At 30.6% G+C, this 26,825-nt stretch overlaps 1 protein-coding gene across 2 annotated transcripts in view; it reads right to left on the reverse strand.

Annotated features, from left to right (window-relative positions):
- Positions 1-12,673: 12,673 nt before the first annotated feature.
- Positions 12,674-26,825, reverse strand: part of LOC110031842 (CMP-sialic acid transporter 4-like) — a 116,752-nt gene continuing 102,600 nt past the window's right edge. For both annotated transcript variants that reach the window (XM_020735257.1, XM_020735258.1), the window contains exons 14-16: positions 14,040-14,088; positions 13,870-13,929; positions 12,674-13,236 (exon numbers count right to left, since the gene is read on the reverse strand). In XM_020735257.1, the coding sequence (XP_020590916.1) occupies positions 13,879-13,929; positions 14,040-14,088 (100 nt within the window). In that variant the 3' untranslated portion in view covers positions 12,674-13,236; positions 13,870-13,878. The remainder of the gene's footprint in view (positions 13,237-13,869; positions 13,930-14,039; positions 14,089-26,825) is intronic.

Genomic DNA, 26,825 nt, shown 5'->3' on the forward strand with positions numbered 1-26,825 from the left:
CTTAAAAATTGAAATAACCCTCAAAGCACTCTTTTTGGAGCTTAACAATGACAATACCCTAAATGATCAGATCAGTGGTGACAATTCCTAATCTGGTGAAATTTTGACTTAATGGTCACCAAAGTGATCATAAAGTCAAACATTGACATTTAATTGATCCAATTGGTCAACTTTGACCCAAATAGTCAATTTTGGTTAACTTTGGTTAATTTGGACTAATGAATCAGTTCAAACCCTAAAAAAGGTCAAATTGGATTATTTGATCATTTTAAAACACCAAAATGGTCAAATTGGACTATTTGGTCAATTACAGACACCATTGACCAACTATTGGTCAAAATGACTAAAGTGAACCTCCATGGTCACCACTTTGATCATTCATAAACCCAAATGACCACCATATGGTTAAGATAATACCATATGGTCGATTTGACCATTCTGGTCAATTCTCGTCAACCTTGGTCAAACCCAAGTCATACCCCCAAGACCCTCATGACTAAACTAACCATGACATGGTCAAGTGAGTCATCATAGTCAACCCAGGACCTACATTTGTCAACTATGGTCAAAACTGGTCAACCATAGTCTACTTGGTCAAAATGTTCAATCCATGACCTAATGACCAACACATAGACCCCATGACTAACCTAACCATTAAAAGGTTAGAAAAGTCATATTGGTCAACTCTACACCTAAACGGGTCAACTATGGTCAACCTAGTCAACTCTAGTCAACCATAGTCAACCTGGACAACTTTGGTCAAAATGTTTAATTTTGAACCAAATTGGTGAAATTGGTCAAATGGTCAACACCCAAAATCATTTTGACCAATTTATGGTTTAATATTATAATTCCCTACATTTTTGATTAATTACATAATTAATTAAAAATGGATTTATGAGAATTTAACCCTAAATTAAAAGACATCACACATGACATCAAAAAGACATCACACCATCACACATGACATCAAAATGACATCACATATGACATCTAAAATCCATAAACAATTTTCAAAATTAAATTGAACACATGAAGGGTCATCTAATAGGCCATTCATGACCCATTAGACCTATTATAAACCATGACACATCATCCTTGACAAAAGACAAAAATCATTATGGAGTAATCATGAAGAGAGGAACTTATCTTACACCTCCATCACCCTCTAATGATAAAGAGACTTCTATCAACCTCATTTTCCCATGATTAAGGAAAACATGAGCTTAACATAATGAGGGATGATGAGGAAGGGAATGTGTCATCCCTTCCTCAACATCATTAAATGACCCACAAAATTCACTTGGTGAAGGCTTTATCAGGCTGGCTAAGTTGCCATTCACGCCACCCAAATTTGTCAATGGGGGATGGCCAAAATGGAAGCTCATATTTTAAACCTAAATAAAGATTTCCAAGGATAATTGATGGAGAGTTTTATCCATATAATGATTACCTTTAGAACTTATCCTCAGATCATTCTAAGTATAAAATCTACCTTCCTTGCATAGCCTTGAGCCAAGAAGCCACCATTAATAGCTATTAATGAGTTGGTCGTGAGCTTCCATAAGGAGGAGAAGAGGATACAATGCTCAAGGGAGGAAAACTTCAACAGTGAAATTCTTCCCTATTTTATAGGCAATTAATTCCCCATAGAATTAGGCCATGGAGCTCACTGTATCTTTCTAATTTTTTTGCCCAAAAACAGGACAAAATTTTGGTTTGACGTAAAACCTCTCAAAACTTCAAATTAACTTCTCCAAATCCATCTTTGACCCATAGCCTCTACCATAGAGTTCAGTAAAATCGAGTTCACCATTTCATTGAACTCCTACATAGATCTAATTTCAACTTAAATTGGAGCAAGGACAAGCTTGCTGACTACCAGGCGAAGCTTCAGAAGCAATCAAATTGAAGCTTCATCAATTGTGGCTAAGGTATGGGCTAAAAACTTAATTTCAGCTCAGATTCTACACGTTGTGAAGTGAATTGTGAAGTGAAGTATCTCTACACATTGTGAAGTGAAGTATCAATCCATGACAAATGGACCGTATAGATGTCTTCTAATAGAGGAGATGATCCTCTGGGAATAAACAAAATTAATTTTAGTGAACGATCCAGATAGATCTTGACCAAAATCAACATACGACTTTCGATTCATCTTTCTTTAGGACGATGAACTGATGTCGTCCATTTCTACCCATCAGAAATGGACGGCGGAGATGGCTTCGGACCGTAAAATCCTTCATGCAGAACAATTTAAAACTGCGGGCCATGTGTAAGTCCGCGTGGAATCCTTAGCCAATAAAACGACGCCGCGTTGGATTTTGATGTGTCTGATGATCTAGCTGGCGCCATGTTAGTTAAGTAAGAAAATACTTATTTTTTTATTTAATTAAATACAGAAAACTTTGAAAATTCATATCTTGACACACAAAAATCACAAAAATAAAACAAAAATACCTCTGAACTCAAGACAATGAGTAGAATATATTGGACATAAAATTGTAAATTAATTAATTATATTTAATTTTTAATTAATTAATCACTCTAGAGTAATTTAATTATTAAAAATTATTTATAATTTTTAAAATTATAAAACTTTTAGGAATTTATCTCTAGGCCCTTAGGAATCCTCCCTAATTTTTTCTAGGCTAGAAAACTCCTTTAAGACATGATTTCCTAATTTTCAAGACACTTTGTAATTATTTTTAGCAATAATTATAAAAAATGAAAATTAAGGAAAATAAAATTGGAAAATGGTTAGAAAAGTTAAGGTGACAGACAATAACCTTAAAATGATAATTCTTAAACTATTAGACAATTTAAAATGACATTTTTACATTAGGGTTAAAATTTGTTAATTTTAAATTAATATTTTAAACCCTAAAAATCCTCTCTTCATCATACTTAGCTCATTTCAGCATGTCAAACTCAAAATAGACTCAAATCAAACTTTAATTAGGTCTAAAAGGCATCATTAGACTTAATTAACTCATTAAACCTTAATTAAATTAGGTTTAATACAAAATCAAACATTAATTAGGCCTAAAAGTCATTATTAGACTTAATTAACCCATTAAACTTATTAACCCATTAATTAACCCATTAAACTTTAATTAAATTAGGTTTAATACAAAATCAAACTTTAATTAGGTCTAAAAGACATCATTAGACTTAATTAACCCATTAAACCTTAATTAAATTAGGTTAAATACAAAATCAAAATTTAATTAGTTCTAACTTATTAGACCTAATTAACTATTAAGTCGTAACCACATTAGGCTTAACCAACATTAAACTAATTAGACTTAACCCAAATTAAGTCTAATTAATCAATTAAACCTTACCTAAATTAGGTTTAATAAACCTTTAAACCCAATTAGACTTAACACATATTAAGTTTAATTAATCAATTAAACCTTACTAGAATTAGGTTTAATTAACCTTAATCTAATTAGACTTAATTCATATTAAGTCTAATTAATCAATTAAACCTTACTCAAATTAAGTTTAATTAACCCTTAAACCCAATTAGACTTAATTCATATTAAGTCTAATTAATCAATTAAACCTTACTCAAATTAAGTTTAATTAACCCTTAAACCCAATTAGACTTAATTCATATTAAGTCTAATTAATCAATTAAACCTTACTCAAATTAAGTTTAATTAACCCTTAAACCCAATTAGACTTAATTCATATTAAGTCTAATTAATCAATTAAACCTTACTCAAATTAAGTTTAATTAACCCTTAAACCCAATTAGACTTAATTCATATTAAGTCTAATTAATCAATTAAACCTTACTCAAATTAAGTTTAATTAACCCTTAAACCCAATTAGACTTAATTCATATTAAGTCTAATTAATCAATTAAACCTTACTCAAATTAAGTTTAATTAACCCTTAAACCCAATTAGACTTAATTCATATTAAGTCTAATTAATCAATTAAACCTTACTCAAATTAAGTTTAATTAACCCTTAAACCCAATTAGACTTAATTCATATTAAGTCTAATTAATCAATTAAACCTTACTCAAATTAAGTTTAATTAACCCTTAAACCCAATTAGACTTAATTCATATTAAGTCTAATTAATCAATTAAACCTTACTCAAATTAAGTTTAATTAACCCTTAAACCCAATTAGACTTAATTCATATTAAGTCTAATTAATCAATTAAACCTTACTCAAATTAAGTTTAATTAACCCTTAAACCCAATTAGACTTAATTCATATTAAGTCTAATTAATCAATTAAACCTTACTCAAATTAAGTTTAATTAACCCTTAAACCCAATTAGACTTAATTCATATTAAGTCTAATTAATCAATTAAACCTTACTCAAATTAAGTTTAATTAACCCTTAAACCCAATTAGACTTAATTCATATTAAGTCTAATTAATCAATTAAACCTTACTCAAATTAAGTTTAATTAACCCTTAAACCCAATTAGACTTAATTCATATTAAGTCTAATTAATCAATTAAACCTTACTCAAATTAAGTTTAATTAACCCTTAAACCCAATTAGACTTAATTCATATTAAGTCTAATTAATCAATTAAACCTTACCAAAATTAGGTTTAATTAACCTTAAACCCAATTAGAGTTAACCCTTATTGATTTAAGTTTAATTAACCCTTAAACCCAATTAGACTTAATTCATATTAAGTCTAATTAATCAATTAAACCTTACTCAAATTAAGTTTAATTAACCCTTAAACCCAATTAGACTTAATTCATATTAAGTCTAATTAATCAATTAAACCTTACTCAAATTAAGTTTAATTAACCCTTAAACCCAATTAGACTTAATTCATATTAAGTCTAATTAATCAATTAAACCTTACTCAAATTAAGTTTAATTAACCCTTAAACCCAATTAGACTTAATTCATATTAAGTCTAATTAATCAATTAAACCTTACTCAAATTAAGTTTAATTAACCCTTAAACCCAATTAGACTTAATTCATATTAAGTCTAATTAATCAATTAAACCTTACTCAAATTAAGTTTAATTAACCCTTAAACCCAATTAGACTTAATTCATATTAAGTCTAATTAATCAATTAAACCTTACTCAAATTAAGTTTAATTAACCCTTAAACCCAATTAGACTTAATTCATATTAAGTCTAATTAATCAATTAAACCTTACTCAAATTAAGTTTAATTAACCCTTAAACCCAATTAGACTTAATTCATATTAAGTCTAATTAATCAATTAAACCTTACTCAAATTAAGTTTAATTAACCCTTAAACCCAATTAGACTTAATTCATATTAAGTCTAATTAATCAATTAAACCTTACTCAAATTAAGTTTAATTAACCCTTAAACCCAATTAGACTTAATTCATATTAAGTCTAATTAATCAATTAAACCTTACTCAAATTAAGTTTAATTAACCCTTAAACCCAATTAGACTTAATTCATATTAAGTCTAATTAATCAATTAAACCTTACTCAAATTAAGTTTAATTAACCCTTAAACCCAATTAGACTTAATTCATATTAAGTCTAATTAATCAATTAAACCTTACTCAAATTAAGTTTAATTAACCCTTAAACCCAATTAGACTTAATTCATATTAAGTCTAATTAATCAATTAAACCTTACTCAAATTAAGTTTAATTAACCCTTAAACCCAATTAGACTTAATTCATATTAAGTCTAATTAATCAATTAAACCTTACTCAAATTAAGTTTAATTAACCCTTAAACCCAATTAGACTTAATTCATATTAAGTCTAATTAATCAATTAAACCTTACTCAAATTAAGTTTAATTAACCCTTAAACCCAATTAGACTTAATTCATATTAAGTCTAATTAATCAATTAAACCTTACTCAAATTAAGTTTAATTAACCCTTAAACCCAATTAGACTTAATTCATATTAAGTCTAATTAATCAATTAAACCTTACCAAAATTAGGTTTAATTAACCTTAAACTAAATTAGACTTAACCCATATTAAGTCTAATTAATCAATTAATCCTTACCAAAATTAGGTTTAATTAACTTTTAAACCCAATTAGACTTAATTCATATTAAGTCTAATTAATAAATTAAACCTTACTCAATTGAGTCTAATTAATCAATTAAACCTTACCGAAATTAGGTTTAATTAACCTTAAACCCAATTAGACTTAACCCTCATTGATTCTAATTAATCAATTAAACCTTACCAAAATTAGGTTTAATTAACCTTTAAACCCAATTAGACTTAACCCATATTAAGTCTAAGTTAAGTCTAATTAATCAACAAAACCTTACCAAAATTAGGTTTAATTAACCTTTAAACCCAATTAGACTTAACCCATATTAAGTCTAAAACCTTACCAAAATTAGGCCTAACCCTAATTAGGTTTAATCAATCCAAAGAAAACCTAATTTGAGCTTATCCTAACTTGAACTCAAGTTAACCCAAACATTATGTTCAACCCACATTGAACCTAACTTAACCAAAACTTAACTTGAGTTTAACCTAACTTGAGCTCAAGTTAACCCAAACATTAGGTTCAATGTTCAACCCACATTGAATCTAACTTAACCAAAACATAACTTAAGTTTTACCTAACTTGAACTCAAGTCAACCCAAACATTAGGTTCAACCCACATTGAACCTAACTTAACCAAAACCTAACTTGAACTCAAGTTAACCCAAACATTGGGTTCAACTTAACTTGAACCCAAATCAACTTCCAATTTAAGTTTAACCCATATTGGACTACCTTCAACCCATATTGGACTTAAGTCAAACCTATAACTTAGGTTCAACCCAACCTGAATCTAAGTCAACCAAACTCTAAGTTCAACATATACTAAACCTAAGTCAAATCTTAAACTTAAGTTCGATTCAAATTGAACTTAGGTGAACATAAACTTTAGGAACAATCAAAATTGAACTTAACTCAACTCAATGAACGTAAATACCTTAAAGTCTTAATTACATTAAACTTAAGTCAATTCAATTCTTAGGTTCTACCTATATTGAACCTAAATACCTTAAGTTCTAACTACGTTGGACTTAAAACTAATTCAATCCTTAGGTTATACCTACATTGAACCTAAATCATCTTTAGTCCTAACTACATTGGACTTAAAACCAATTCAACTCTTAGGTTCTACCTACATTGAACCTAAATCATCTTAAGTCCTAACTACATCGGACTTAAAACCAATTCAACTCTTAGGTTCTACCTATATTTAACCTAAATACCTTAAGTCCTAACTACATTGGACGAACCATTTCCAATCTTTAGGTTCTACTTATATTAAACCTAGAACATCTTAAGTCCTATCCACATTGGACTTAAAACTCTAGATTCTACCTACATTGAACCTGAATCATCTTTAGTTTCACCGACACTAAACCTAAATCTTAGGTTTCAATTAAACTCTCTCAGGTCTAATTAACATACGACCTAAAAAAAATGACATCATACAAATCTAACTCATCGACATAAATGACATAAAATTCATCTTAAAAGACATTAAAACACACCTTAAACATCTGTGTTCAGATTTACGAAGATTTCTTGGACGACGCAATCATGGTTGCTGACAAGACTCTTCCGGTCCTGGTATAAACACCTTTCGGACTAAGTAAATCTAAATACTTTACAGCCCAGGAATAGGTTTCAATTAAACTCTCTCAGGTCTAATTAACATACGACCTAAAAAAAATGACATCATACAAATCTAACTCATCGACATAAATGACATAAAATTCATCTTAAAAGACATTAAAACACACCTTAAACATCTGTGTTCAGATTTACGAAGATTTCTTGGACGACGCAATCATGGTTGCTGACAAGACTCTTCCGGTCCTGGTATAAACACCTTTCGGACTAAGTAAATCTAAATACTTTACAGCCCAGGAATAAAAACATTTGATGTTTCTTTCCTTAATCTTGACATTTTAGAAGAATGAGTGTTAACGAGAATCAGGAGTTTTCTTAGGTAAATCTAGAATTTCCTAAGATGTAATTAACTATAGGAGCTTGCTCCTATAGAAAAATTAAGAATTCAGAATAGGTGATCAACCTAAATCTCTGGTTATCAGACCATTTATGTGGTTATCCTTATATGAGATTTTGACATTCTAGAGTCTTCTCTATAAGTTTACCACCCAACATTTCTCTTATTTTCTATCATTTGCCCTTTCCTTTTTTCCTAATTCCTTTAATACTTGAGGATCTTGTACTTGATCCAAAAGATTAAGGTAAATTGGAAAAATAGGGCAATAAGATAGATAAACAAAGTGGCGACTCCAATGTCCTTATCCACAATAGACATGACAACATGAGGGCACGGATGAGAATTGGCAGCGACCACGAATGACGAGTTCCGGATGCCATCAGTGTGGTTGAATTTTCTCCATGAATTCTGAGTAGTTAGCTTTATGTTTTTCTTTAAAATGATAAGTGATTAAGTATTGTATGGAAGTTTTGTGAAGTATTAATCCTTAATGTTGGAATAAATTGTGATGATTTTAAACTTTGTACTTCATTTACTTCTTGATTTGACTAATTAAGATGTTAATATTTGTTGTGAGAACATGTAAGATCCAAGATGGTATTGTCTCAATCAACTAATGGCAAGAATCACATGAGATTGTATGGATGAAAATGTAATTAATATGATTGAGTGCAAATAAATAGGAAATAAATTTTGAAGGGTATAAAATTAGAGGACTTTAGAGTGACAGGCTAAAACCCCAATTTGGTTTATAGTTTTAGGTTTTGATACGAAATGTTAGTCCCCAGGTGGAGGGAGAAGAGTGAACTCTAAAGTGAGAGCTAGTATCTTCCATACCTAACTCATTTTCAAGACTATTCAAACTTTAAATTAGACAATGTTCTTTATAGCATCTCTAGTAAGGGTAAAGAATATTATTGCTCCTATTTGGCACAACACAATTTGAATAATTCAACAACATAATTCTAATACTTGTTACTAATTCATGATAAGGAAAAAGATATTTTATTTATATTAGCTTCATCGTACAAATATCTAGTTAAGTTTAGTTAGTTGTTTAGTTTACTTTCAATTATAAAAAATTAAAAAAAGAATCGAACTTTTATTCCTATTATAACATCTATAGTTTGAGTAAGAAAATTTTGCAAAGTAGAATTTGTTATCTAATTTCTTCTCATTTTAGTTGCATATTGTATTTTTTTCCTGTGTGTTCGATATTCGAGGCTTAATAAAAAAGTCTTATATTGCTTGATAACGATACATATACTTGCGTAGTATTTCATATTTAAATATAATAATTATATTTTTATTTGCTTCGAAGTCAAGTTTTTTGCAGCCATTGCAAAGTAAGAAATAAAAGTAAGGAAAATTAAGATTATAATTGCATACATCTTACTGTCATATAAAATCGGGATCAACAACCAAGGCAAAAAAAATCATCCAAATTTTTATTCTTTAACTCATAAAAAATCTAAAGAGCATGTTACCACTGATATTGATGCATAGTTTGATGAATAAATTGTCTTTTGGGTGTTATGTTAGATTTATCAGATGTATTGTGTATCGTAGATATTTTAGTTACCATTTAACAAGAAATAAACTTTTGTAATCACTTCATTTTTCATCATTATAAAATATAAATTTGATGTGGAGTTCATGAATTTTGAGGAAGAAATTTTATGAGGGGAGATTATAATAACCTATTTTGAGAAATCAACTAAAATAACCCCCCAATACCCTCTGAATAACCTCCTTGACGTACACAACACTGCGTACGTCTTACGTACACAAATTTTTCTCCATTCCAAGCTTCAAATACTTTAAATCTTCCTCTCATTTAAGTTTTGTGTTCCTCTCCCCCTTCAGGTTCCCCTCCCTATTCGATCTCACGAGTATCTTGTGAATTCCCATGAGAGAATCATAACCCTACACTGTAGCTAGCGGGTTGAGCGGCAATCAGGGAAGTCATAGAACACGATTCAGATTTTCAGCATGAAATTAGTAAGTGATAATCCCTATTTTACGCTATTTGAGAAATTCATTTCTTTCCTCTTGCTTCCATTTTGACATATGCGATAGATTGTGCATCTCTCTTGTTTATGGTAGCCATCGACAGTGTCAACTTTTATTAAAAGCTTCCGTGAGAATATTAGCACAACATCAATGAAAGAGAAAGAAGATTTGAGGTGTTAGGAAGAAAAGAAGAAGGTTTAGTAACTCAGAGAAGTGTTGGGTTGTCGAGAAGTCGTTTAAGGTAGGTTTAGCAAGTCAATAATTTTTTGAGCTAAATCACCTTATGAACAAATATATCATAAATTCCTATGATGTTTATGGTTTCAGGTTCCTTGCATGAGGCAACAAGTGCAAGAAAAATGTTTAAAAGCTATTCTTAGAACGACTTAGTAAAATTTAAGTTATTAAGGTCAACATAAAAGTCACCACAATCCAACTAGTTACCTAAAATTAAGAATTTAGCATGGTAACCAAGGAGAGTAATTACATTATTCTGTGCAACTTTATATATGTTATAGTTCAGTTATACTTATATTACAATAGATTCTTCATATTATTAGATTAGAAAGATATGCATGGCGAAAAAAAGATATAAAAGATATACATGAAAGATTTGCATGAGATGCTTGATATGTATAATAGACATGATATGCAAGAGAGACATGATAGGCATAATAGAAAACATATATGCATGACAAGCATGATAAAAAAAAATATGCATGATATAAAAGATATGTATGAGATAAGAGATATGCATAATATGAGAGTTATGTCTGATTGATAGTTGCACAGAAGAATAAATATGCATATTAGTAGATGCATAAGCCGTCTCGGAATAATGTATGTTATGAAAAATGAAATAGCTTATATGTAAATGCTTGTATGCGCATGCTCAGAGAAGAATTTCTCTACCTAATGATACAGGCAGGGGACGTCAGTATACCCGCGCCTGTAGATTTTTCCCATTACCGCAGACAATTGGAATTATTAGATCACCAACTGTTGTGCTGATAAAATAATATCGGTTAGGGTCAAGTAGACCAGAGCTTACCTCCACCAGACAACTGTGATGTTTAAATTGCTAACTGCTTTGATGACGAGATAACGTTGGCTAGGACGCAGGTAAAGGTATTTCCACCCTGCACAATTATGATGTAAACATCGTTAACTGCTATGCCGATGGGAGTCGACGAGACACTATCTGTCAAGGGTGCACTAGGTTTTGTTAAAAGTGATCCTCACATAGACAAATGTGTTTGTAAATAGTATACAGTAAAGGTAAAATAAATGCATATTGAAAATTCGAGTATTTTTATTTAGAAAAATATCATTGATACATGCATTAACATATCAGATTTATTATAGAAATATAAATGACTATCATATTATAATTTTTTAAAAAGAAATGACAGGCCAATATGCATATTCATTTCTTTTTTGGGGGTTAGTGTAATTTAGGAGTGTATGTTATCTTTAGATAACTCATTATGTTTCTTTAAATTTTTTTTTAGATTTTAAACATTTAAACAAGATGAATAGAAGAGTAAATGTGTATAGGAGGTGGGAACACCATCCAGAAAGTTACACATTTCTACTTGTTAATTTTAATTTTTTTTTAGTGGCTCTTTCACATATTGTTTGAATATTAAATTGTTAATAATAGATCTACAATAGCAAAGAATTTATTTTCACCGTATGAATATTTGTTCCTATCTTGATTAATTCTAAACCCCAGGTCGAATTGTGACAAATACCTTTTCAAATTCATAAACAATTTAATAATGGCATTTGATGACTCGTCGACCTTATCGTTAGATCAGTTAGCGGCCTCTGGTCAACCGGAAGATGTTCAACTGAAGAAAACAACGCTTGGTATTTCCATATTCTAACCATCACAATACATTGCTCTTTGCTTTGTAGGTTGAACTCGTCGGACAATTTCTTACTGCCTTTCATCTTGATAGATTTCCTTGAGATTCATGCTAATGTATTTTTAATGTGTATATATGTATTTATTTTATAATATTGCCAGCTATCAACAAAAAGGTTGCCTTCTCTTGCCAGTACATCAATCATCTTTTGGATAGCTCTAATGCCCTTAAGTTCCTTATACTTCTACAACTAAAGTTATCTTCAAAAGTTTAAATCTGATTACGTCGATGGCCTTAAGTAGTACATATTAATAAAATCCTGTTCATTGAATCTTCCACCACCAAGATTTTCTACAGATCAAAAGTTTAAATCTGATTACGTCGATGGCCTTAAAAAGTACATATTAATAAAATCCTGTTCATTGAATCAACTTATATTTCCACCACCAAGATTTTCTACAGAATTCTCGAGCCGCTCAAAATTTCTATAATATTAAGACACCCCACATATTTCAACAAGCAATAATACTTGTCACAAAGCTCTTATGATAAAGTAAATTCTCTCTAAAAAGCCCAACAATTGCTTATTTTTATCAATATAAAAGTATTTCTGTCGATACAAAATAACCGATTATTGTTAAAAATTTGATCACCAGCGTATGCGACTCTTATCAATACAAGGTAGACAAGTTTAGAAGAGCATTTTCGCACAGATATCAGCCCTGTTCTTGAAACTTTCGGCCACCTACAAAGCTACAAAAAAGCTGATGTCTGGCATGAAGCGAAAAAGACTCCACCAAGCTCCGACATAAAGCAAGAAATTCAAATAAAATAATCTCATTTTACTGCAAAATGCCTCAGTCAGTAAATGTTTACTCGCTTGTATGATAAAACATTACGGAACTTATTGTTATCCATCCACAATATACAAGCATGATGTTACAATTTAGACAGAAAGAACGCTACCATCCATCATGCTCGAATGCATACAGCAGCGAGCAGGCAGCATAGAAATTAAAAACAAAAAAAGAGATGTAAACAAAGAGAAGAAATTAAAAAAATAATAATTTGAAAAACTAAAACAAGTCCTGTGTGGCTAATAGGATTTTTTCTAAAATGAGCTATCGCCCGCCGTATTTCAAGAGCTCCCTCTAGTCCAAAAAGACAAAGCTCTCATGTTCATGCCACTTGTTAAACAGAGAGCAGCAGTATTAAGTTACAATGAGGCTGAAATGGTCAGCTCAAATTCCAATACATATAATTTTCTCTGTTTCTATGCAGCTAACCGTTACTGTAGTCAGCACTGTCATGTACTAACAGCATGTATAGTAATGAATATTTTTTCACCTTCCATTGACCCTACAAAAAGAAATAAGTTTCAATACATGGATTGAATACATCATGACGATAAATAAATAAATAATGGTTCTAAAGCTTTCAAGGAAACAAAATAATTAGACAATCTGAGTGGAGTAGATGTTTCAAAGAAATTTCTGAAATAATGTCAGTAGTAAAGTAACAACAGAGGTTTATTGGAACCTGATTGATAAGTCGTGGTTCCAAGTAATTTGGAAGTGAAAAATGCAAACCATAAATCCAACGAAGCATATGATAACACTCCAATCATTGAGAAAATTAAACAAGTTGCAACCATGATGTTCACAAGTACATACGTGGTATTATTCATACAAAAAAAAAGAAAAGAAAAAGTCCATTATTAGGGTATAGTATATGTGGCTCCCATTAAGGAAAACCTTTCTTTTCATTCAGTTTAGCTCTAATGGAGTAAAGATTTAAGCGGAACTGGGAAAAAAAATGAAGTTGGCAAAATGAAAATCTCAAAACTTCTAAAAGCTTATTCTAAAAATGAATTGTGTTTAAAATGGTCAGAGACAATGTAATAGATTTTTAGAGACAACGCAAAGTGTACTATAAAAAGAAAGCAAATAGCCTAAAGTAATCTGAGACGTTGAGAATTAGACATGTGCTTACAACATAAAATCAAATTGGCAGAAGTGGCTGTCTCTCATCAGCTTCACCACGATGGTTAGACTGAAGAAAAGAAACGGCATCTTAGTTCACTCAAATGATTGACCGCAGCAAAAAATATTGCTCCTAAAATATGATTCCAAATTTGCAAGAAAAAAAAAAGAAAAACTTACATCATCATTTGCTCCAGCAGTCATATTTATAATTGATGCTTCCTTCGACCTGAGGTAGACAAAAATTCGTCCAATCATGATGAGCGGGTGAATTAAAAGACGAGCATCACTAATATGAAATAACAAAACTGCTCAAGTTTAAAGCTAAAATTCATGGTTAACTTTGAGAAAAATAAGAAATAGGAAAACCAATCCAACTAGATGAACCCCAACAATAATGCTACATAGTACAGACAAATTTCAAATTGAAACGGAAATTTTAACAAAAGCGAACAAAAATGATGCTTTGGCTAAATATAAAATACTTGTGAATAATTCATTCTTCTAAACATTAGTATAACAATATTGATAGGATCGAAGAGATGTTATGAAGTTGACATGAATCAAAAAGTTTTCAGTCAAAAAAAATGTAAAATATATATTATGATGAATAACCTAAATTTCCAATTTTAATTTGATTTTTTCGTTTTGGTGCAGGATTCTTTAATTTCAGTAGTTTATATGGATGCACCATATCATGAAAGTTTCATTTGTATCAGGAAATAATGGTTTCAAAATGTTAAGTTCAAGGCAATTTGCAAAAGTTCCGTTTTGCTTCAATGCATAAAGCGTACGCAATCTTTTACTAACTAGAACATTCATGAGTTGCATATTACATTAATTCATCAAATTTGAACCACTTTAGGTGATATTTTTTCAACAAATATACTGATATATTCAATAATAATAAATTTCAACTACTCAAAAGCTCAGATAAAAAAAAAAGAAAAAAATCGAAGATAAAAATTATATAAATAAAAAAATTCATACAAGAATGCTTTAAAATCAACACTATACTCTAAAGATTGAATTACCAATTAGAGCTCAATAGACAGAATAACGAGGACCTACTAAGCAAAGTGGGACTGAGACCAGTCTTGGCTGGTTTAGATCTCTTACTCCCAATTTGAACTTGTCAGCCTTTAATGGAATAACCAATTTTGTGAAATCAGGTAAAAATTTTGACGACTTGAAACATACCCCAAATTTGCATCCCTCATATTTCAACCGAAGCAATTTTATAAAATTCAACACGTTAAATCGATCAATTCGATATAAAACACTATACATAAATTAAGATCATATCAGAAAATATAAAAATTGAAATTTATAAGTTTAATTGAACCTAATTAATCATTAATTACCCCTCCTTAATCTTGGCATTAGTACTCCCAACCAACTTACCCCGCAATATTTACCTTTGCATAGTTTCAAATGGGAGGAACCTCTCTACAACCTTTGATTCCTCTCCCACCTCTCTCAATTTTGTCTGCACGCGAGGTCTCTCCTGATTCCTTCTCCTCCCGGAAGCTGCATGATTTTGCACTGTAGCATAATCGCAATCTGCAGCAGGAAAACGACCAGCCGAGAGTTGCGACTCTCTGTTCAAACTTCGAGGTTAAAATCGGTGAGTGTAAAACTTTCTTTCACGCTAATTGAGACATTCCTTTCCTTTCTCACACTATCATTTGAAGACTTGCCACCAATTGTGCATATTTTTCATTTCTTGTCGTCGTAGCAGAGACGATCGAATGCGATGAATTTGGTTTGTGAACTTTTGTAAGGGTCTTAGGTAAGAAATCAACAAAAATCGGAAAGTAGTGAAGTGATAAAAAGAGAGGAGGAATAAGCAGTTTTGGTGAAAGTTGGGTTATGTGTCATGCCCGTTTAAGGTATTTTGGCAAATCAGTTATGTTTTGGATTTAAATCACGTTATAAGCCAAGATATTATGAAATCCTAAGATACCTACAAATTTCAAGTTACGTTATAAGCCAAGATATTATGAAATCCTAAGATAACTACAAATTTCAGGTTTGCTTAAGCTCGAGGCAAGTGAAAATTCATCGTAGAGTTATTTCGTCAATTTCAGAAAAAATAATTTTGTGCTAACTTAAAAAGAATAATTCGATTAACAGAAACTTATTTGAATTTTAAAGTTGATATTATGTTCTCTAAGTTATTAAAATCAACACAAAGGTTATCGCAACACTTAGTTACTAAAGATTAAGAATCAAACATGGAAACTGAGGAGAATAATTATGTTTTTATATTTCAGAATCTTCTTTATTTCGAAATGTCTGTTGATTATATATATGTTTTAGTTCAGTTAAATTTATATTACAATAGATTCTTCATATTATTAGATATAAAAAATATGCAGAATATGCATTTAAGTTGGCATGAGATACATGATATGTATGATAGACATTATCAAAAAAATATGCATGAGATAAAAAATATGAATGATATAAAAAATATGCATGATATGAGATATATGTATGATTAATAGTTACACGACAGAGTAAATATGCATGTTAGTAGATGTATGAAGTTATCTCAGAAGAACGTATTTTATATATTATTTGTCTAAAGGCCTTCATTTGAGTAGAACCAAAACTGAATACATGGAATGTAATTTTAGTAGTGGTAGCTCTAGTGACAGAAATGTAACTTTGGGTCATCAAATTATTAAAAGGTATGATCGATTTAGATATCTCAGGATTGTTGTTCAAAGCGATGGTGATATATATGGGGATGTTAATAGTAGAATTCAAGTTGGTTGGTTGAAGTGGAGGAATGCTTCAGGCTTTTTGTGTGATAGAAAGTACCACTTAGACTAAAGGAAAATTTTATAAGACGGTGGTGAGACCTGCAATGCTCTATGGAACTGAATGTTGGCCTTTAAAAGAGAAGCATAATACTAAGTTAAGTGTTGCCGAGATGAGAATGATTAGGTGGATGAGTGGCTTTACACTTAGAGACAAAATGCGAAATGAATATATCTGTGATAGGGTTGGTGTAGCTCCTATGTCGGAAAAAATTAGAGAAAGGTGTCTTAGGTGGTTTGGTCACATTAAGCGTCGACCATCTGATGATCAGATTAGAAGAGTAGATGTTTTAGATTTGACTTATGTTAAGAATGACACAGGTAGACCCAGGAAGACTTGGGCTTATTGTATAAAAAAATGACCTTAATTTATTAGAACTAAATGAAAATATGACACTAAATAGGACGCAACGGAGAAAAAGGTTTCAGGTAGCCGCGTAGTGGGATTAAGGCTTTGTTGTTGTTGTTGTTGTTGTTGCTTGCACATGCAAGTTAAGAGGAGTACACCCTTTAATGGTATAGGCAGAAGACACCAACATACCAACACGCGTAATTGTTCTACTTCATCAAACAATTGTGATGTTTAGATTACTAATCGCTATGCCAACGAGAGAATATCAGTCAGAGGCGAGTAAACATAGCTTATCTCTGCAGACAAATATGATGGTTAGATCGCTAACAGCTGTGCTGATGAAAGAATATCTGTCAGGGGCAGGTAAGGGACTTTTCTCTCTAGACAATTATGATATTTAGATCATTAACTAATATTCTAACGCAATAAAATACTCAAGGAGTGTGTTTGGCTTTATTGATGGTGATTATCAAAGAGACGTATATGCAAAGAATATAAAGTAAAAGTAAAGTTAAAATAAATACAAATAGAAGATTTGTGTATTTCATTTAGAAAAAATTATTGATATATGCATCAGCATATAGGACTTCTTATAAAAATATGAAAGACTAGCATAATATAATATTTCTTATAAAGATATGAAAGACTAACAAAATATAATATTTCTTATAAAGATAAAAAGACCATCTTGCATTCTGATTTTTTTTCCTTGAGTTATTGTAGTTTAAAAGTGTAATTACTCTTGAATTATCTTTAGATAACTCATTATATTATTTAAAATTTTTTTGAAGTTTTCAACTTTTGAACAAAATAAATAGAAGAAAAGCAAATGTGTATAGGAGACCAAGGCAACTGGAAAGATACAAATTTCTACTTGTTAATTTAATTGTTTTTTGTAGTGACTCTTTCATGATTATTTGAATATTAAACTGTCAGTGATAGAACAAGAATATCATAGAATTGATTTTTACCGTTCGAGCATCCGTTCTCATCTTGGTTAATTTCAAGCTCCGGCTCGAGCCGTGACACTTGAGATCTCAAATTGTTAAGTTTATAGTAGAATTAGGGTTATTTTATTTCTTTCTAAATGTAAGTGTTGTGCTTTAGACAAGTTATGGAACTTTTTCTTTGATTATTCTATTTTAGAGAATCATTCTCTGCTTTCTCTTCATTTGGATTAATATAAAATTCTATTATAAGCAAAAACAACTTCATTTTTTTTCTTAATTTTTTATTTAAAATTTTATAACAAAATCTTATGAAGAAAATAAATTGTCAACATATAAATGATTCATTAATAATGTTCATCTTCGAGAAAAACTGAAAATAAAAATTTCATCAATATAATTTAAAAGACAAAATAGTTCATCACAACTAATAATTAAATCATTTGTTTTATTTTTCTATAAATAAGTTGCTCATCCATATAATAGATGTATTTTTGTGGTTGGTCAATTAGAAAACAAGATATTTTAAGTAATCTAATAAACATAAATTTTAGTTTCCTACATTATTTCATTTACTTAAAATTAATTACATTCATTACAAAACATATAAGCATTTTAGCATACCCTTAACACTGGCATTATGCATGAAGCTCATATGAAGAAAATGCATGAAAATATTGGCAAGGAATTTGTTGTTAATGATACAAATTAGAAGTCTACCACAAATGTTAATTGGAGATGCATCAAATTAAGACAAAGCAATGTAATAATCAGTCCAAGCCCTATTTGCTCTAATAATCCTAAAGAAACCAACTATTAGAAAGATGGGGCCATAGAAATTAGGATAAATCCATATAAGTTGAAAATCTCATAGAATTTTGGTAAATGTCAAATTTTCAATGTACCTAATTTTACTTAATTTAATGAAATTATGAACTAATGCCCAAGATGTATTATTTTACCTTTTTTTGGAATGAACATCCTAAAGAAACCAACTATTAGAAAGATGGGGCCATAGAAATTATGCATGAAATTAGGATAAATCCATATAAGTTGAAAATTTCAAATGTCGAATTTCAATGTACCTAATTTTACTTAATTTAATGAAATTATGAACTAATGCCCAAGATGTATTATTTTACCTTTTTTGGAATGAACATCCAACGCATTATTTAGACACTTTTCCAAGAAGTATGCTAATCTAATTCAAAAAATTATAATGGGTAATAAAATTGTATCGCTATGATGGTAGACATGAACGATATCTTATAAGCTATTAGAATAGGCCAACATATTATGGATCATGCCCAATATTATCAACTAAACAACTAATCAGAGCCAAATTTTCTTAAGCTGAAATAAAACGATATGAATCTCAAAATCCATAAACCAAAAAATAGATAAATATTAAAATAAAATAATAAAAAAAAAAACAATGTGTATTAGGATGAACCACCTAAATTTAGCTCTTAATTTGTTTTTTTAAATTCTTCTTAATTTTAGGTGTTTCAAATTTAGAAGTCCAAGAGGACATACCTACAATGCTGCCTATCATGAAAGTTGTATTTGTACAAAGAATCTTACTTGGATCCTTATCCCCTACGGCTTTGCAGAATCCCCTGTGACCACCTATAGCATGATTCTTCTATTTTGATTACCTACATATTACCATCTATGGCTCCAAGATCAAGTCGTTTTTATTTATCAAAGCCTGGGTCATGCAGCATCTGTCTTTGTTTTCTACAAGTCTAAAATCTACTGTTTTTATCATCAAGAGTGATCCATTTCTTTTTTTTTCATTGGGTACAACTTTGCTTCTGTCAACACGAAATTAAACGAGAATTTTTTCTTATAAATGACAGTTTGAAGAATGAACAAAAATACATATGATGCTTCATATTGGATGTACTATTCCTTCTTTCTCTAAGAAGAAAGTTTATAATGAAGTATGATGTCAACTGAAAAAAAAATTTAAATAAAAAATTTTTTTGGAAATGTTGGTTTGAACCAAACGTCTCAATGAATACTTCTTAAGAGACAGAAGTCTTATGTCAAACCACTCGAATACAAAATCAAAGAAGAGGAAAAGAATGAGCAGAAATTCGAGAAGGAATAGAAAGGACTGGTCACAGTACTCTCTTATTAAAGTTTTGATGTCGTTGTGTTAGCCTTTGGGTTTGTCTGCATACGTTAGTGTAGTAGTGCAAAGCCGAAGAAGAGTTGGTGCGAGTTGAACCGAGCAAAGAGGAGTCGTACCCTAGCCAACAAAGGAAGAAGAGCCTTGAAGCATTTTGGTTGTCGCGTGTGCCTAGGGTAAGAAAGATGGCAACAATACTTGTGTACATGAGAGGCTTCGATGTATGTATATAGGTTGCTCACAAAGGAAGAAAAGAGGAGAAAAGAACCTCTGCCTGCAGGAAGGCTGAACGGAAGCTGAAATCCTGCAGGGAGCTGAGCAGCTTGCATGTCTAACGAAGAGGAAAGAGAGAGAGTCTTGTGTGCAACTCCTATGCCAAGAAGGAGAAGAGTGGAGTAAGGGTTCATTAGTCTTGTGCGCGAGCAAAGGAAGAAGGATGGGTAAAAGCTTCGTGCGTGGAGATGCCAAGCAAGCCAATTAGGCTTTAGTAAGAGTATTTAAGTTTTTTAAATTACATAATTTACTTTAATGAAATAATTATTAAGTTAATCTTAAATTTTATGAATTAAAACAGTGGGATTAACTCGACAAGCAAACGTGAGAAATCAAGATTGATGTTTTAAAAATTAAAGATACAATTAATTAAACGTAGATTAGGGATTAAGGTTATTTAAATTTTTAATTATATTAATAATATGAATTTTCTTTTGTTAATCAAAATCATAAAGCAGAAAGGATGAATTAACAATTATAAATGAGGGGATAAAGATGATCCTAAAAGAATTGTTGTCTTTGCAATAAGAAGAATTGAGGTAAATTTCAATTATGCATCTAATTTATGTTGATTAAACATTTAATTCTAAGATAATGTTAATTTTAAAAATAGTTTAGGAGATTGGATTGAAATGTTTGACCAAGAAAAGAGTAATAAATGAATTTTATAGAAGAGAAAAAAAAGGTAAGATTGAGTGTTCAGCAAGAAACAAAAAAAGAAGTTTAAATCTATGAAATAATGTCACATTTAATGAATAAAATAACACGATAATATGTATTTTTTTTAATTATAATACATTATCATTAAGACATAATTATAAATAACTTAAAAATTCATTTGTCTTACGAATAAATTTGGGTTTTATCTGTAGGATGGAGTTTTGAGAACACAAACATGAGGTTTAAGCAGGTCTTTGATAGTCCCAAATGAATAATTATGTTTTAAAATTATAGTAATTTTTCTTAATTTTAAATATATTCATATTTAAAATTTTTCACTAGTATGTCTAATATCAATGAAATTAAATTGCATCTGATTTTGCATATCGTTAGTCATGCAAATATGCATGTTAAAATTATTATATAAATAGTTGCATTATAGTTTTTCTAAATAAAGATCACTACATTATAATTTTCCTATGAAAATGTAACATTATTATATGACATTAAGATTCTAGTATCAATGCATAAATCAGTTTATTTCATTATCTAGGTTAAATAAGAGTGGAATTATTTATTAGTAGATAAAGATAAAGCATCTCATAATAGAAGAATATATTATGAGAAGTGAAATAACTTATATATGAATGTTTGTATATGCATGCTAAGAGGATGAGTTCGCCACCTTATGTACAGATAAGGTATGTCAATGTACTTGCGTAGATGCTATCCTACCACCCAAGACAATTGTGATGTTTAAATCGCTAACTACAGTGTCAACGGTAGAATATTGGTCAGGGGCAAGTAGGAAACTTTTAATCTCAGACAATCATGTAATTTAGATCATAAACTGTTGTCTCGATGGAATAATATCAATCAGGAGTGTGTTAGTTATGTTTTAACGGTGCTCCTAAAAAAAATGATAATGTTAATAGTACAAAGTAAAAATAAAGTCAAGTAATAAACATTAAAGAGTAAAATTAAAGTTAATGTTTATGAAAGTTTAAGTTAATTCTATTGATTAAATGTTATGGACACATGCATTAGATTAATACATGATTTTCGATAGTGAATTATAAAAGGCCAACATTCATATTTTTTTCTAGGATTAATGTAGTTTAGAAGTGTGATTACTCCACTGGATTATCTTAAATAATTCATATTATTTTAATATTTCTTTTAAGTTTTAAGTTTTGAATAAGATGAATACTAGAAAAGATAATGTTTATAGAAGACGAGGTAAACAACTTGAAAGGTAAAACTTATATTTGTTAATTAAACTACTTTTTGTGGCTTTTCCAATTAATATGTAGATATTAAATTGTTAGTGATAGAAATAAAATAATAAAAAAAATTATTTCATTGTCCAGCCGTCAATTTCTGCTTAGTAAATTTCAAAACATGGGTCGGGTTGTGAACCAGCCATCAATTTCTGCTTAGTAAATTTCAAAACATGGGTCGGGTTGTGACAAAAATGATATTAGAGCAAAGGATTAGATTAAATTAAATAAATTTTAATGAAAAATCTATTAGGATGATGAATAAAATTATAGATAGTATAGATTGAAATCTTTATGTGAATTAAATTAAATTATTTTATCTTTATTTTAAAATTATTAAAAATTAGGAGGAATGGGTCAGGGATGTTGTAGAAATTGGCATGCCCCAAAAAATTACAGTCAATACTGATGCATTTTCTAAGATGAAGGTTGTCATGACAACTGATTCAAAATTCTCAGTCTAAAGCTAGTGGTTAGGGAGGAGAGCATATGGATAAATATTTGAAGCACTTTCAAGATATGAGGCCGTTAATATTTTCTGTAGGAGGTGGACAAGTGGAAGTTAAAAATTGACTATTGATGGTGAGAAAAAGTATAAAGGATATGACATGTCCACAAGAGAGAAGAATTACACTAGCCACTTTTACTATTGAAGGAGAAGCAGAGATATTGTGGCAAGGGCAATTGCAGGAGAAGTTTAGTGGTGGGCTTAGCCACTTAGTGCAATGGTAGGAGTTCGTGAGAATATTCAGAGAATGGTTCATACCACTGTCAGCTAGGAGGCAAATGCGAAATAAGCTTTATCAGGTTAGTACAGGGAGATCGATCGATTATTCAGTATGAAGCAAAGTTTACTATGAGTCAAGATATGCACAACAACTCATTCCTAATACAGAGGAGAAACGTCACAAGTTCTTCTATGGATTGAAGAATTTAGTTAGGCAGTCTGTCACGGCCCGACCTTATAACTTAGAATTAACTAAGGAAAAGCGATCGGATGGTATTAATCGTTCTTTAAATCATTCAATAATCTATCATAACTTCCAATAATAAAAAAGTCGCTAAAAATTACAAAGTACACTAAATGAAACTTTAAATTCATTCAAAACGATATGGTCTACAAGTAAAACAATATCAAAATACTTAATTTTAGTCTGCCAACACTATTGGAGCTAACCTTCTTAGCACTTGTGTTTCCTAACTAAAAGAAATGCCTGTCATGAGAGCTCTTGAGGAAACCTGGATATTTTTTAATTCCTCCCCTTCTAAAGGTCCCTCCTCTAGGTAGTTTGTAAATCCAGCTCAATTCTCCTGACTCACTCCACCAAAATAGAGTAATCATTGATTTCAAGAGAAAACGATGATTATTTAATCATACCCTTCAACCCAAACAAAAACCTAAGACACTTTCTCAATATTTGAAATCAACTAAGATGCATACCTTGAAAGCATAGTGAGCTCTACCTCATACTACATTACTGAACGATCACCCTACAATAGCTAGAAAAACTTATCATGCATCTATCTCCTAGCTAACAATGGTACAAACCAGCCTCAAAAGGTAGCCAAATATTCCTCCCATTGCATCAAGTGGTTGGTTCTACATCCAAAACTATATTGTAACTTTTCTTGCCACCATCTCTCAACTCCTACTTCAAAAGGCAATAGTGGCAAGTGTAAACTTCCTATCTAGTGGACAAGACAACCCATCTATAATCTTCTCTACTCTCAATAGCCAATTTTAAACATCCACAGGACTTCCTCCATCAAAAAATAGAAGTGGTCTCATATCCTAAAACAACTTTAAATATTTGTTCATCCCAACCTCCCCCTATAGAACTAGCCTAACGGTGAGAGTTCTTAATTAACTGAGTCACTGTAGTCATCATCTCAACAAAGAATCTGCGCTCACTGAGATATTCGGAGATGTATCAATCAATGTTAATCTATCTAACTTCTTCCTCTAGATTATCCATATATTTAAAATAACATAACAAAAAATTTAATTAGACATAATTTAACCCTTCATTTATATTCTCTATCAATTAGTTCAATCAATCTAATTGATCTTTTCGATAAATATTCAAACCAAATTGCTCTTATACCACTTTTTTCCTGACCCGCGCTGCTAGCTTAAAACTAACCAAATCAAGAAATGCAGTCATACGATATTAATCTTTCTTTTAAATCATTCAAAAATCCATCAAAATTCTAATAATAAAAAGTGTCACTAAAAATCACAAAGTACACTAAATGAAAATTTGATTCACTCTAAACAACTACATAATTTTAAAGTAAAATAGTACCACAATATAAACAACAATAGTCCAGCACTTCTCATAATTAAACAGTATAAAAAACTAGAAGTATAATAAACAACATATTACCAAGTATCAATAACTCTCATCATGTAAAGCAATATTTTCGTGTCAATTATATTAGCCTAATGTTTTACCTAAAAGAAACAATTAATTTCAACAGTACTTTTTTTTTAGTGAGCAATTACAATCTTAATACGTCTAAATAAATGAGATTCATTAACTAATCAAACTAAAAAAAAATTATTTTAAATTAATATTTCCTGTTTCAATTTAATTATTTATATTTTTAATCTGTCTTACTTCTATAAATTCATATAAAAAACGCCAGCAAACCAAAATGTATCCTCAAAAAATTATACCTTTATGTACCGTCAAAAGTTTGCAACTGTAGATACCCTCAAAATGTTACACCCAAAGGTATATTATTACAATTTTCATTTTTTTTTGACGTGTACATCACAGTACCGTCTAGGAATGAATTCTGATTGACTTAAATCTTTACTTATTATTTCATATAAATTTAAAACCAATGAAATGTACTTCCATATGCCAATACTTTTCTCTCATTTGTGAGATATCATTCAAATCATAAATGGAATCTTTGTTTTTAAAATAATATTGTAAGTTCATTTTTAACATATTAAAATGCAACTTTTGAATAATCAAGAATCTATTACCAATATGAAAGTAATTACTCACCTTTGTTTTAAAACGACTCTTTATAAGATTAATCATATGATTACTTCATTTTACTACCATCTGCACATTGACTTTACTTGTTTTGCCCAAACAATGATCCAAATCTCTAATTCATGGAATCAAATTTTCTTTAACCATTATTTAAATTTATTAAATCATAATTAACAGCCTCTATTTAATTAAAGAAAATATTTTATATAAATAAACACCTAAACTGTTACCTTACCAAAATTTGATAAGATCAATCTCCCTTCGTTTAGCTCACACGCACACACCCGCGCACGCACACACATAGATATATATATACGCTGATCAGATGAGCCAGTCTTCAGATGAGGATTGTCAGGTTTACACATCTAAGACGAAGAAAAAGAATAAAGGTTTACTAGAACTCAGGAACTTAATGGATGATACCTTGGTTGTTTCGGGTAATGGCAGAAAACTTAATCATTTGTTAGCAAGCTCCCTACCTAGAACCAGAAGTAAGAGGTAAGGATACATTGGGTCGTACTCAAGCTCCCATTATCTGTTTGAACCTGCAAAATTTTACAGGTGTTTTCATGGGTCTTTCTTGGTAGATCAATTACTTCAGCTTTTCGTTCTCCCTTTCTTCCAGTTCTTTCTGTCATCTGTTTTGGTTCTGCGCTGTCGTCTTCTGGCTAGCCTACACAAGCATCTGGGGGGTGCTCCAACTGAAACGACTGGTGAATTTTGCATGGGAAGAAGACTCCCTATTAGAGTTGTAAAGATCTCAACAAGTATATTTTTCATTCGTTTGGCATTTATAGCTCTCACCGATCCAACTACTACTTCCAAGTGGATTGTGAATTTTGCTCTATTTTGAGACTTTGGCATAGAGATTACATGCCTAGTTTATAACTATGATTTTGGGTATACATGTACTTTTTTGGAGATTTTGGTGTGTTGTATATTAGGTGTTTGGGTTTCTACTCCGTCCCTCTCATCCAACCTTTTTTGTATCGCTCCTTTGTAATATTTAGCCCTTGGGCTTTTTTTAATATATATATATATATATATATAAGATATGATGGCGGTGTCTTCGTCGATGATGCTCTGCTAGGGTTTCACTTTTATGATGAACCCTAGTTTCTGCTCCACAGCATCTTCTCCGTCGTGCTCATCCTTCCGTCGTTTTCGTTTGTTTTGTCTGTCACCGTGCGTCGTCTTCATCCTGACTTGGCTGCTCATCCTTCATTGTCTCGAGATCGAAGGGCTCGCGTTCGGCTTCTGCAGCGTCATGCGTCTTTGGCTTCGGCTGCTTCGACCTTTGACTGCGTTTACGTCTTCTGTCACGTTCACGTCTTTCTGCTTCCATTTGAGCGGTTCCTCTTTCGGGTGCGCTCCCTCCTTTTTCGGCTAAACCGGGCAAAACCTCTTTCGCCCATGTGTTAGGTAATCATTTGGAGGAGTTGGTTGTTGTCTTCCCGTCAAATTATAAAGAATTTCGT

The sequence above is a fragment of the Phalaenopsis equestris genome, unplaced genomic scaffold (genome assembly GCF_001263595.1).
Source record: "Phalaenopsis equestris unplaced genomic scaffold, ASM126359v1 Scaffold000851, whole genome shotgun sequence".
NCBI classification, from domain to species: Eukaryota; Viridiplantae; Streptophyta; class Magnoliopsida; order Asparagales; family Orchidaceae; genus Phalaenopsis; species Phalaenopsis equestris.